The sequence below is a fragment of the Grus americana genome, chromosome 24 (assembly GCF_028858705.1).
Source record: "Grus americana isolate bGruAme1 chromosome 24, bGruAme1.mat, whole genome shotgun sequence".
In the NCBI taxonomy this organism is placed as follows: domain Eukaryota; kingdom Metazoa; phylum Chordata; class Aves; order Gruiformes; family Gruidae; genus Grus; species Grus americana.
This window is the reverse complement of record NC_072875.1, coordinates 8,163,476-8,177,689: the sequence shown is the minus strand read 5'-3', so window position 1 is coordinate 8,177,689 and position 14,214 is coordinate 8,163,476. Positions and strand designations below refer to the sequence as shown.

At 57.0% G+C, this 14,214-nt stretch overlaps 1 protein-coding gene across 1 annotated transcript; it reads left to right on the top strand.

Annotated features, from left to right (window-relative positions):
- The first annotated feature begins 335 nt into the window (after positions 1–335).
- On the top strand, positions 336–3,519 carry LOC129196034 (uncharacterized). Its single transcript, XM_054802840.1, has 11 exons — positions 336–458; positions 1,058–1,167; positions 1,248–1,298; positions 1,390–1,467; positions 1,787–1,843; positions 2,110–2,166; positions 2,354–2,410; positions 2,514–2,578; positions 2,742–2,811; positions 2,980–3,026; positions 3,378–3,519. Exons 2-11 carry the CDS (start codon positions 1,066–1,068, stop codon positions 3,517–3,519), a joined length of 726 nt encoding a protein of 241 aa, XP_054658815.1. The 5' UTR covers positions 336–458; positions 1,058–1,065.
- The last annotated feature ends 10,695 nt before the right edge of the window (positions 3,520–14,214 follow it).

The following is a 14,214-nucleotide window of genomic DNA, read 5'->3' as shown; positions in this document are numbered from 1 at the left end:
GTGTGTGCCTGCTGGGAGGCTGTGCGCAGCCTGGCTCATGCCTGGTGCTGGGGTGGGGAGCTGTGACAGCCAGATGGTCAAGGAACAGGCAAACCCCACGGGGAGACGCCGACAGGCAGCACCTGCAGTCGCTCCCGCCCACATGCTAAGACCGGGTGCTGAGAGTGACGCCCTGTTTCCCTGTGGCGGCGGCTGGGCCCCGCCTCAGCTCTTGGCGCCAGCCCCAGGGAGGTGATGGCCATGTCACAGTGGGCAGCGGTGGCCGTGTCACTGCGATGTCACTGTGCCTTTGTGAGACGGGCGCCCTGGCAGGTAGAAAGGGAGCTGCTCCCAGAGGCGGGGGAGCATTTGGAGGAGAACCCAACCTCGGTGCTACTGGGCAGGAGTTTGGAGAGCAGTCGCCAACGACCTGTCCTGTGTCCGCCGTGCAGCGGAAGGTGCCCGACGGAGAAGAGGAGGTGAGGGCCGAGTACGCCCACGGTCCCCGCAGCCCTTGGCTGGGGGTCTGTGTGTGTCTGCCAGCGGCAGGGGGAAGGCAGCTGCCTGGACCGAGGCACGTGTGCTGCTGGGGCTGGTAAGCGGGGGGGACCAAGAGGAAGGGGATCCCGGGGGTGGGGAGCGTATTGAGCTCACAGGGCGGGATGTGGATGCTGGAGGTGGCGTGGCAGAGGCCCCAGGGCAGGAGGGGCCCCGTGAGCACCCGGCATAGCAGGGCAGGGGAAGCTCCTTCTCTCCTCAGCCCCCCACCACCTCCTGCCACGTGCTCGGCACCCAGCTGGCACAGGCCGAGCCGAGCACGCAACTAGTGCACGTGCGCGCACAGGACCGCTGGCTGCGGGGGCTGCAGGCGCGCGAGCGCAGGCAGCTGACGGTGCTCCTCTCTGGGGGGAGGCTCCCGTGGCAGCCCTGGGCATCCCTGAGCGTGCATCTGCGTGGCCGTGCCCTGCGCGTGAGAGAGCGTGTGCGCGCCTGTGCTCGGGGACTGTCCCCGCCAGTGTGCGTGCCTGACAGTGCCCGCGCCCGTGCCCCTCACACCCTGCTGGCTCCCGCCGCGCAGGTGCAGCCATGCTGGCAGAAGCGGTGAAGGAAGACCTCCGCATGCTCCGGGAGCGCCTGGCCCAGTGTTCTGCGGAGTCCGTAAGGCACAAGGAGCTGCTGCGGTGTCTGGTAGGTGTGGAGCGTTCCCCTTGCCCCCGGGGGCTGGGGCTGCGAGAGCTGAGCCCCTGACCCCTCCTTTGCCCACGCAGGGGAAGAAGCAGCAGGAGCTGAGGGAAGCCATGGAGGAGCTCAGGAGAGAGGTCAGTGTCCCCTCCTGCGCCCATGTCGGCCAGCAGCGGCGGCTGGGGCTGTGTCAGGGGCTCATTGCCTGTGTCCGGCTCCTCTTCCCAGAACTGTGATGTGGCGCGGTGTTTCCGAAACAACCGCCAGGAGCTCCAGGAGCTGGAGGGGCTGGTGGCCCAGACAAAGGTGAGTTCACAGAATCCCAGACGGCTTGAGGTTGGAAGGCACCTCTGGTGATCATCTTGTCTCGTGCACTTGCCCCTGCTCGAGCAGGGTCACCGAGAGCCAGGCGCTCGGGACCATGTCCAGGTGTGGACCACGTCCAGAGTTGGGCCTGGGGGTCCCTCTGTCTGCCCGCAGTGCCTGCAGGGCTGGGAAGGAGAGGGGACGCGAGGGCCAAGGCAGTGCCCGAAGGGAGCCGGGAGGGGATAAGGCGGAGGGCAGTGCGCTCGTGGGAGTGTGCCGGTGCCCTGACGGCTGCTCCTCTTCCCCTCCTCTCCCGCAGGAGCACTTTCAGATGGAGAACGGGGAGGCAGGCGTGAGCGTGGAAGAGGCGCAGAAGGTAGAGGGGAGAAGGAGGCCCGTCCTGACAGGGTCAGGGAGGGGGGTGCCAGTGCTGGGGCCGTGCAGCCCAGCAGCTGCAGCAGTGGTGTGGCTGGGGAGGACCTTTCCTTTGGGCCTCGATGGCATCCGTGATGGAGGGCTGGGGCCTCTGGATTGGGAGGGGGGTGCCGGGTAGTCTGGCGGTGGGCCCTCGCCGGTGCCACGGGGGTCCTCGTCCAGCCCCTGCCCCTCCTGGAGAGGTTCCTGTTTCCCTTTCTCTCGCAGGCAGACCTCTTTCAGGGAAAGGCAGGAGGAGGCACAGCAGTGCCGGAGCTTTTCAAGGTCTGTGAACCAGATCCATCAGTCCCTCGGGGAGTGTCCAGAGCTGCTGGGCAATGGTGCTAGTCCCAGGACAGCCGGGTGCCTGCCACCCTGGCCCTGGCCTGACTTCCCCATGCCCTGGGTGGGGACTGACTGGGGATGCCCTTTCCACCACGGCTCCCTGCAATGTGTCCCGCTTGCCTTGCAGACGGACCAGTGGTCAGAGCTGACAAAAGCTCTGCAGGAGCAAGTTGAGGTCAAGAAGGTACTGTGGACAGGAGGGATGGGGACTCGACACGTTTGTGAGGTTAAAGCCCCCTCAGAGCGAGCGTGGCATGGACTCTTGACTGGGCCCTTTGCTTTTCCAGCTGCTCAGGAACAAGCTCCAGCACCTCCAGGAGAGACAGGAATGCCTGCGAGAGCCAAGAGCTTTGTGAGTGGCAATGAGTCCCTGACTGAAACCTGTGGCAGCGGGACAGGGGGTGCTGAGCAGCTGAGGCTGGGCAGCACCCCGGCTCCCTGTTGGCCACCACCCGGGGGGTCGCCATGCCGGCCGAGGTCTCTTCTCACAGCCCAGAACCCCATGGTTTCCGTAGCAGGGGGAAGAAGGTGCAGGCAGAACCACCAGAGGAGTCGCTGCTGCAGGAGATGGTGGCCGTGCAGCTGGTAGGACAGACAAGCCCGCTGTGGGCCTTGGGGAGGGAAGGGTCTGCTCTGTGCCCGAGGAACATGAGGGCACTGGTCTCAGCGGGGACGAGGGAGGGGCTCTGAGCCCCCAAACCTCGGCCCCCTCGCACACCCCAACACACGTCCCTGCTGTGCCTTGGCCTGTAGGAGGAGCAGCTGGCGTCAAGGAGGCACGGCATCACTTCTTGGCTGAGGTGAGTTGCCCGGGGGGGCTCGCGGTGCCGTGGCTCTTCGTAGGCAGTGGGGTGCCCGTGCCGGTGGTCCCAAGGGCATTTGGCAGCTTGGGACTTCTCCGGGATGAAATGTTTCAGTATGTCTTTTCTTCCTAGCTTGGGGGGGCGCGTAAGGGGGGGCATTTGGGGGCCCACTGGGGAGACGGACAGTAGAGCTGAGAGAGGTGCCCGGGCCCCTCAACTCCAGTCCCGAGCGGGGAGTGCTGTGCCCGGCACGGTGCATGGTCCCACGGTGGCATTTGAAGAGGGTGTTTGGAAAGAGCGGAGACAAATTGGGCCCCTGCTCTGCCTGACCCCTCTCCTGTCCCCCAGGAGACTTCTTCTGTTCCTCGCCTTCCTCCAGATCGCCATCCTCATCGTGGTTGTGCTGAAGGGAGACATCCTTGACTGGGTCCTGCCACCAAAGCTGGTGGCCGCCTTTGGGAGCCGCCCAGCGAGGTCCCAGCTCTTCTGAGATAAAGCAGGAAAGAGAATAAAGAAGTCTGTGATTGTAGAACAAGGGTGCGACCTTGTCAATGAATGTCCGCTGACGGGTCGGAGGGAGGTGGCTGCTGCTTTCCCTTCTGCCTGTGCACACCCCGCGATGGCTCTGCCTCAGACCTGGCTCTTGCCCGATTTGGAGGCAGGAATATCCCTTTGGTCAGTGTGGGTCAGCGTTCCTGGCTACATCCCCTCCCAAGATCTTGCCCATCCACAGTCTAGTGGGGGAGGGTGGGGGGGTGGAGGGGTGGGGGGGGAATGTGGGAGAGACAGCCTTGATGCTGTGCCAGCACTGCTCAGTAGTAGCCAAAACACTGGTGTGTTATCAACACCTTGCTAGCTACCAACACAAAGCACAGCACTGAGAGAGATGCTTTGGGGAAAATTAACTCCCTCTCAGTCAGATCCAACACAGCCGTGGGTGTCTGTGGCTGAGGCAGTGTCTGAAGCGGTTTGGGGCAGTTGTGGGGTATTTGATCATAAACAGCTAATAGCTGAGGAGAGCTGGGGTGCCCAAGGATGACCCCGGAATCACAGAACCATAGAATCTTCAAGGTTGGCAAAGACCTCTAAGGTCATCAAGTCCAACCGTCAACCCAACAGCACCATGTCTACTAAACCATGTCCCGAAGTGCCACGTCTACAGGTTTTTTTGAACACCTCCAGGGTCAGGGATGGTGACTCCACCACCTCTCTGGGCAGCCTGTTCCAATGCCTGACCACTCTTTCGGTGAAGAAATTTTTCCTCATATCCAAGCTAAATCTCCTCTGATGCAACTTGAGACCATTCCCTCTTGTCCTTTCGCTAGTCACTTGGGAGAAGAGACCAACACCCACCCGGCTACAACCTCCTTTGAGGTAGATGTAGAGAGCGATAAGGTCTCCCCTCAGCCTTCTCTGCTCCAGGCTAAAGAACCCCAGTTCCCTCAGCCGCTCCCATCAGACGTGTGCTCCAGTCCCTTCAGTGCTCCCCACGAATATTTTGGGATTGGATTTATTGAAAGGGAAGTCCTGGACAGACTCGGCAGGGAAGCAGTGGAAGTTCGGGTCTCCGGCAACCCTGATAAGGCTTTTGCAGACTGCTCCTACCCTCCCCCCCCCGCCCCTCTAAAATCGTGAATGTGAAACCCTGTCCCTTACCGCTGGCAGCGAGGGAGGGAATCGCTCCGGTGATAAGAGAGCTGCAGGAGCAGGGGCTAATTATTCCAGCTCACTCCCCTTATAACTCCCCAGTGTGGCCAGTTCGCAAACCGAATAGGAAGTGGCGGCTAACGATCGATTATCGATGCTTAAACGCTGGCACCAGTCCTCTGACAGCGGCCGTGCCTAATATGGCCGAACCGATTGTCACCATACAGGAACAGTCCCATAAAATTCAGCCACCATTGATGCAAAAGACATGGTTTTCATGGTTCCTCTACAGGAAGGTGATAGAGCTAGATTTGCATTTACATGGGAAGGTATACAATATACCTTTACTTGTTTGCCCCAAGGATATCGGCACTCGCCTACCTTGGCGCACCACGCCCTGGCCCAAGCACTGTCAGAAATCATCCCTGAGGAGGGAGTTAAAACCTACCAATACATTGATGATATATTGGTGGGGGGGGTCCGATGCCACTGCGGTGGGACAAACCCAAAAGAAAATGATCACTCACCTGGAAAGTTTAGAACTTCAGGTTCCAGCAGAAAAGATACAACTCCCCTCCCCCCGAGGTGAAGTTCCTAGGTATATGGTGGAAAGGAGGAGCGATTTCTATTCCCCCCAAAACCTTGGCTACTTTAGAACAGATAAAAATCCCAGGGGACAAAAAAAGGAACTGCAACATATCCTAGGCTTGCTGGTATTCTGGAGGAAACAGATGCCGGATTTTTCTGTCACAGCTCGTCCCCTGTATGATTTAACGCGCAAAAAAGCTACCTGGGATTGGACTCCTACTCATGAGGAAGCCCTAAAATTACTAGTGTTTGAAGCAGGAACATACCAAGCTTTGGGTCCACTACACCCGACAAATGCGCTCCAAATTGCATGGGGTTTTGCAGTTCATGGGGCATCTATACACGTGTGGCAGCGTGGACCGGAGGGTCCGACCCGCCCCAATGCGTTTCATTCACGCAGCTTGAAAGATGCAGAAAAGCGATACTCGGTCTGGGAAAAGGGTCTTTTTGTGGTGAGTCTAGCCTTGCAGGAGGCTGAAAGAATGATACGGCAACAATCCATAATCCTGCGCGGGCCCTTTAAGGTCCTAAACCCCGTACTGGCAGGCACCCCACTCCCTGTGGCAGTTGCCCAGTGGGAAAGGGTCAGGAAGCGGTATGCCCAGCTAGAGCCTTACAGTCACGCTTAGCCAGTGGAGGAGGGAGCACCCAAAATGCTCCAAATAATACAGGAAAAATCATCCACGCCCTGATGAGGAAACCCCTTCTTCCTACATAAAGGAAGCCCCCTCACTGGAATGCCACCTGAAAAATGTGTGCTTTACTGAGGCCTCTTGGAGGAGGGAGGGGAAAGTATGGAAATACCGAGCAGCTGCTCTGCACGTTGATTCTGGGGAGCCAATTGCAACAGAAGGAGAAGGGAGCGCGCAGGTGGGGGAACTGAGAGCAGTTTGGAGTGTGGTAATGAGAGAGACAGGCAGGATGGAACCCGTACACATCTCCACTGATCCTTGTGCCGTAGTCAAGGGATGCACCGAGTGGCTCTCCTTTTGGGAACAAAAGCAGTGGGAAGTAAACCGGGTGCCCGTATGGCAGAGGAAAAAGTGGGAGGAGATAGCAAAAGCCCGTATTGGTGGGGTGGGTAGCCGCCCACCAAGGGGGGGATCACCCAGCGCGCATTCCGAACAATCAGGTGGACTCGCTCACCCGCCTGGCTGTGCTGGCGGAAGAGAGAGAAGAGGAGAAATGGGAACGCTTATTGGAGTGGCTACACGTGATACGTGGTCACTCGGGAGTCAAAGATCTTCTTAAGGAGGCTGGGAGCAGAGGATGGCCTGCTCCCCGAAAACTCCGTAGCACAGTAATTTCTGCCTGCGGCCTATGCCGGACCAGACTGGAAAAGCACCCCTTTACAAGATCCTCCACTCCGTCTGAGGGATGGGAAAGGACTATGGGAAACCTGGCAGGTCGATTACATAGGGCCTTTCAAGAAATCAGAAGGGAAACAGTATGTGCTTGTTGGGGTGGAAGTCACATCGGGACTTGTTCAGGCCGAAGCAGTAGCACGGGCGACTGGGGAGAATACAGTCAAAGGGTTAAAGCTGCGGTTTAGTTTTTTACCTAAACCTAAATCGATTCAATCAGACAACGGCAGCCACTTTACTGCCGGGGTGGTCCAGGCGTGGGCAAAAACCGAGGGAATACAGTGGACATTCCATACCCCCTACTATCCCCAAGCTAACAGGAGAGATAGTAGAAAGGACCAATGGACTCCTAAAAGGCATCCTGAGGCCTCGCGACCCTGGGTGGTCCGCAAGACTCCCGCATGCCATTGCCAGAGTAAATGGTCGATGGGGGATAAATGGATGCCCTGAACTCCCTGCTTTCTGTCCAACACCCCCCCCTCCTTGCTCCCTGGAAAGAGGGAGAAAAGGACCCTGTAAAACCCTTACACTCTCCAGGACGACCTGTTCTGGTGGACCTCCCAACAGCGGGGGAGGTGCCTCTGACCCTTAAAACTCCACTGAACACCTATTCATGGATAGCTGCTGATGCCCATGGAAAGGAACGCGAGATTAATACCGGATGGATTGTCCCATCCTTTTAACCACCGATTTGAAAGAATCGGGATCTTTTCCTCTGTTCTTTCTTACAGGCGTAACTACCAGAAACATCCTCCACCGCAGAAAAGTCGAAGCTGGTGCTATTTTGGGGAATTTGTACTCGTAATCTGTGTGATACAGAGAGATACATAGCCAAACCATGACTGTCAATTCTGCTCAACACCGGCAATTGTGGGTCTGGTCCTATGTTCTTTGTCTCTCCCTATGTGTTAGAGGAATCCCAAGCCAAAATACCCCACGTCTGGCTTGGGAATTAGTTCAAGGTTTTGTTAGAATGTGGGCTTACCAAAATAAAGGTCTGTGTCTTACTTTACCTAGATCAGCCGAAGAAGGTTTAAGGTTTTTTTGTGTCACCTGTAAATCTGTCGTTTATCTTTAATATGACTAATGCCACGTCTGTAATGTTCCTGTCACCCCGCTGGACCGTCAAGAATAACGGGCTGTATTTTCGACAACAGCCAATGATAAGGTCTGATACATATGACGTTTGGAGTAAACCTCCAAAACAAGCCAAAAAATGCAAAGTTATATTCAACAGTGGTGTGTAAAGCTACTAGACCATCATTTAATGTCTCTATTCCTTCTCCGATCGATAGATCACACTCCTTATTTGCTAGCGCCAAAGGGAACATACCTGCTGGAAATGTCACTTTCAAAAAACTCACCAAGAAAACCTCCTGTTGTTATTATCCATGGGATCCTCTGTTTGATCCATTGGCAAAACCTGCTTTCTGTGAAGCAAACTATTCTACTCGATGGGACCCACAATGGCGTATCCTACTCCCGAATAAGACTCATATGACCTCTTGAGATAGAAATAATTTGATGTGGGCTTGGTCAGGAAACAAAGTGGGAGAAGTTTTTATAGAGCCCAAATGTGATCCACCTATCAGGGAAGCTGAAAACCCCCTTTTTAATTGTTCTGAGAGAATCGCTTGTGATTCGGGACCAGGGGATCCTCCTGAAACTTGGTTTATTGATAGTCTCAGAACTCTAATTCGAGATATGTGCACGTGCTGGGGATATCCTTCAAAGGGATGGCGAAATAGCGACAAAACTTGTAATACCACTCTTCCCTGAAGTCGCAAATTTTTTAAACAAGAACGGCGTGGAGTACCCTTTACTCATAATCCCCTACAAGGGACGCCTTTAAACACCAAGCCTATTATATGTGCTATCAATTATATGGGTCAATATACCTGTAAAACTAGCATATGTCCAGCCCCATTGGGACTAGCATGGGGGTGCTCCAATGGAAAATTTTACTCTCACTTAACACGGGAATATGCCGCCGGCCTGAGGTGTGGATTAGCTATCCCTTCTTTGTGTCCATCTCGTGTCTTTCATCTTATAGCACCTTCCCGGCGATCGCGCGGAGAAGCGGGAAGTAATCCAAAGGCTCGTCCCGATGGGGCGATTAATGGAGTCCAAACTCCCAGTTATTATACTGCTGCACAACTAACTGCGTTAATGTTTGAGAATATTTTTACCCCTTATGTAACCTTGAAACGACACCAGTTTGTCCTAGAAAATATTACCTGGCAGGTACATCTTTTAAGTAACTGGACACGATATGCTTTTGGAGCATTAAACTTACAGGTCCAACAGGTATCAAAGATAACCCTTCAGAATCGTCTAGCGCAGATTCTTCAGTTTCAAACACAGCCCCACCTCCGGTTCTCCGAACCCTTGCCGAGTCTGAAGCGTTCACGTCCACAGGCCTGGCTCTGACGGCTCTGGGCAAGCTCTGCTTACAGCTCTTTATGAATTCTGACAGCACATCAATGTAGCCAAAGGTGGCGTGGGCTGTAAAACAGCTCCACACCTGGGTTTGGAGCATCCCACTCCACGACAGAGGATTTGGCTTAGTAACAAAACGGTGAACCTTACCCTGCTTTAGCAGCTTCTTTAAGGCTGGTTCTTAAACCAGCTCTTTTTCCCCGTCAGTCTCTAATTTCTGAGACTCGCACTTGCTCATTCTTTCCGTCAAAGACTTATTTTAACATCAAAATTATCAGAATGGGATAGTTTCACTTGCATCATGATTTGCTTGAAGAAATTCCGGGCTGGTAAATACCGGGTTTGGCTTCACTCACACTGCCCTAAGCACTGCCCCAACGCAGTCACACGATCCCAGAAGGTACAAGGCTTCACGTGCTTCCATTAAAAAACACAAGAGCAAATATGCCCTGCAACAGTTCTGAGTGGCCTCATTATCTTTACACCTTCCCAAAAGGTTTAGTTCTGGCATTGTTGCCAAAAGAGTCGTCACTGTGCTTCTCACAACTCGCACCTTCTTTAGCAAATGCTGCTGCAGGATCTGTCGCAGCCTCTAGGGGAAGGTTCCTTTTGCTTTGATGCGTCCCGGGAAGATGCTCCTGAAGAGCTGAGTGAAGTAACCCGGTGGGAAAATCAAAATTCTTAGACACAGTGTCAGGGTCTTTGGCCATGCAGAAACCATGAGTGATGCTTCACAGTGATGCTTGAACGTAATGTTAAAACTCCTCTGAGCGTACAAACTCTCCCTCTCTCTCCTCTTATATGTACACTCCTTTATGCAGGCTCTTCCTGTATTCCATTCAACTCTACACTGTCACTTTCTGACTGACTCTGATTTTGAAAAGAAAGTAATAGAAGCATCCGTTCCCTGCTGGGAGACATTTTTGTTTGCTAAGATAAGCTTCTTCCCTGTGTACCTTCTCTTCAGGATAGAAGAGGGTAACTCTCTTGCCCCTCTGACTATTCAGATGATCTCTAAAAAGGTAGATTCGTTAAAGGGTGGTTGACTGTTGTCGACAATGAAATGCATGTCTAAATCCCATGTAGATGGTTTCTCCACTGCACTTAACGGGAGATTAAATATAGGCAGCAGAGAGAGACCTTTCCCATTTAGTCTTGGCACAAGTAGACTAAAATACACTTTCTTTTCCCATTTCTTAACCTACCTCCTTTTGACGAACATTTGCACCCGTGTCAGCTCTTGCAGAGGTTTTCCTAAATGCGCCTCATTTATCTTCGTCTCATGTAAAGGCAATTACGACTAAGCGTGGTGGGTTGACCCTGGCTGGACAGCAGGTGCCACCCAAAGCCGCTCTATCGCTCCCCCTCCTCGGCGGGACAGGGGAGAGAAAACATAGCAAAAGGCTCGTGGGTCGAGATAAGGGCAGGGGGATCAGTCAGCAATTACTGTCACGGGCAAAACAGACCGAGCTCGGGAAAGTTAATTTATTACTCATCGAACCAGAGTCGAGTAATGAGAAGCAAAACCAAATCTTAAAAACACTTTCCCCCCACCCCTCCCTTCTTCCCGGACTAAACTTCACTCCTAATTTTCTCTGCCTCGTCCCCCCGAGCAGTGCAGGGGGACGACGAATGGGGGTGCCGTCAGTTCATCACACGTTGTGTCTGCCCCTCCTTCCATAGGCTGAAACGGGCAAGATCTTGGGAGGGGATGTAGCCAGGAACGCTGACCCACACCGACCAAAGGGATATTCCTGCCTCCAAATCGGGCAAGAGCCAGGTCTGAGGCAGAGCCATCGCGGGGTGTGCACAGGCAGAAGGGAAAGCAGCAGCCACCTCCCTCCGACCCGTCAGCGGACATTCATTGACAAGGTCGCACCCTTGTTCTACAATCACAGACTTCTTTATTCTCTTTCCTGCTTTATCTCAGAAGAGCTGGGACCTCGCTGGGCGGCTCCCAAAGGCGGCCGCCAGCTTTGGTGGCAGGACCCAGTCAAGGATGTCTCCCTTCAGCACAACCACGATGAGGATGGCGATCTGGAGGAAGGCGAGGAACAGAAGAAGTCTCCTGGGGGACAGGAGAGGGGTCAGGCAGAGCAGGGGCCCAATTTGTCTCCGCTCTTTCCAAACACCCTCTTCAAATGCCACCGTGGGACCATGCACCGTGCCGGGCACAGCACTCCCCGCTCGGGACTGGAGTTGAGGGGCCCGGGCACCTCTCTCAGCTCTACTGTCCGTCTCCCCAGTGGGCCCCCAAATGCCCCCCCTTACGCGCCCCCCCAAGCTAGGAAGAAAAGACATACTGAAACATTTCATCCCGGAGAAGTCCCAAGCTGCCTAATGCCCTTGGGACCACCGGCACGGGCACCCCACTGCCTACGAAGAGCCACGGCACCGCGAGCCCCCCCGGGCAACTCACCTCAGCCAAGAAGTGATGCCGTGCCTCCTTGACGCCAGCTGCTCCTCCTACAGGCCAAGGCACAGCAGGGACGTGTGTTGGGGTGTGCGAGGGGGCCGAGGTTTGGGGGCTCAGAGCCCCTCCCTCGTCCCCGCTGAGACCAGTGCCCTCATGTTCCTCGGGCACAGAGCAGACCCTTCCCTCCCCAAGGCCCACAGCGGGCTTGTCTGTCCTACCAGCTGCACGGCCACCATCTCCTGCAGCAGCGACTCCTCTGGTGGTTCTGCCTGCACCTTCTTCCCCCTGCTACGGAAACCATGGGGTTCTGGGCTGTGAGAAGAGACCTCGGCCGGCATGGCGACCCCCCGGGTGGTGGCCAACAGGGAGCCGGGGTGCTGCCCAGCCTCAGCTGCTCAGCACCCCCTGTCCCGCTGCCACAGGTTTCAGTCAGGGACTCATTGCCACTCACAAAGCTCTTGGCTCTCGCAGGCATTCCTGTCTCTCCTGGAGGTGCTGGAGCTTGTTCCTGAGCAGCTGGAAAAGCAAAGGGCCCAGTCAAGAGTCCATGCCACGCTCGCTCTGAGGGGGCTTTAACCTCACAAACGTGTCGAGTCCCCATCCCTCCTGTCCACAGTACCTTCTTGACCTCAACTTGCTCCTGCAGAGCTTTTGTCAGCTCTGACCACTGGTCCGTCTGCAAGGCAAGCGGGACACATTGCAGGGAGCCGTGGTGGAAAGGGCATCCCCAGTCAGTCCCCACCCAGGGCATGGGGAAGTCAGGCCAGGGCCAGGGTGGCAGGCACCCGGCTGTCCTGGGACTAGCACCATTGCCCAGCAGCTCTGGACACTCCCCGAGGGACTGATGGATCTGGTTCACAGACCTTGAAAAGCTCCGGCACTGCTGTGCCTCCTCCTGCCTTTCCCTGAAAGAGGTCTGCCTGCGAGAGAAAGGGAAACAGGAACCTCTCCAGGAGGGGCAGGGGCTGGACGAGGACCCCCGTGGCACCGGCGAGGGCCCACCGCCAGACTACCCGGCACCCCCCTCCCAATCCAGAGGCCCCAGCCCTCCATCACGGATGCCATCGAGGCCCAAAGGAAAGGGCCTCCCCAGCCACACCACTGCTGCAGCTGCTGGGCTGCACGGCCCCAGCTCTGGCACCCCCCTCCCTGACCCTGTCAGGACGGGCCTCCTTCTCCCCTCTACCTTCTGCGCCTCTTCCACGCTCACGCCTGCCTCCCCGTTCTCCATCTGAAAGTGCTCCTGCGGGAGAGGAGGGGAAGAGGAGCAGCCGTCAGGGCACCGGCACACTCCCACGAGCGCACTGCCCTCCGCCTTATCCCCTCCCGGCTCCCTTCGGGCACTGCCTTGGCCCTCGCGTCCCCTCTCCTTCCCAGCCCTGCAGGCACTGCGGGCAGACAGAGGGACCCCCAGGCCCAACTCTGGACGTGGTCCACACCTGGACATGGTCCCGAGCGCCTGGCTCTCGGTGACCCTGCTCGAGCAGGGGCAAGTGCACGAGACAAGATGATCACCAGAGGTGCCTTCCAACCTCAAGCCGTCTGGGATTCTGTGAACTCACCTTTGTCTGGGCCACCAGCCCCTCCAGCTCCTGGAGCTCCTGGCGGTTGTTTCGGAAACACCGCGCCACATCACAGTTCTGGGAAGAGGAGCCGGACACAGGCAATGAGCCCCTGACACAGCTCCAGCCGCCGCTGCTGGCCAACATGGGCGCAGGAGGGGACACTGACCTCTCTCCTGAGCTCCTCCATGGCTTCCCTCAGTTCCTGCTGATTCTTCCCCTGCGTGGGCAAAGGAGGGGTCAGGGGCTCAGCTCTCACAGCCCCAGCCCCCGGGGGCAAGGGGAACGCTCCACACCTACCAGACACCGCAGCAGCTCCTTGTGCCTTACGGACTCCGCAGAACACTGGGCCAGGCGCTCCCGGAGCATGCGGAGGTCTTCCTTCACCGCTTCTGCCAGCATGGCTGCACCTGCGCGGCGGGAGCCAGCAGGGTGTGAGGGGCACGGGCGCGGGCACTGTCAGGCACGCACACTGGCGGGGACAGTCCCCGAGCACAGGCGCGCACACGCTCTCTCACGCGCAGGGCACGGCCACGCAGATGCACGCTCAGGGATGCCCAGGGCTGCCACGGGAGCCTCCCCCCAGAGAGGAGCACCGTCAGCTGCCTGCGCTCGCGCGCCTGCAGCCCCCGCAGCCAGCGGTCCTGTGCGCGCACGTGCACTAGTTGCGTGCTCGGCTCGGCCTGTGCCAGCTGGGTGCCGAGCACGTGGCAGGAGGTGGTGGGGGGCTGAGGAGAGAAGGAGCTTCCCCTGCCCTGCTATGCCGGGTGCTCACGGGGCCCCTCCTGCCCTGGGGCCTCTGCCACGCCACCTCCAGCATCCACATCCCGCCCTGTGAGCTCAATACGCTCCCCACCCCCGGGATCCCCTTCCTCTTGGTCCCCCCCCTTACCAGCCCCAGCAGCACACGTGCCTCGGTCCAGGCAGCTGCCTTCCCCCTGCCGCTGGCAGACACACACAGACCCCCAGCCAAGGGCTGCGGGGACCGTGGGCGTACTCGGCCCTCACCTCCTCTTCTGCATCGGGCACCTTCCGCTGCACGGCGGACACAGGACAGGTCGTTGGCGACTGCTCTCCAAACTCCTGCCCAGTAGCACCGAGGTTGGGTTCTCCTCCAAATGCTCCCCCGCCTCTGGGAGCAGCTCCCTTTCTACCTGCCAGGGCGCCCG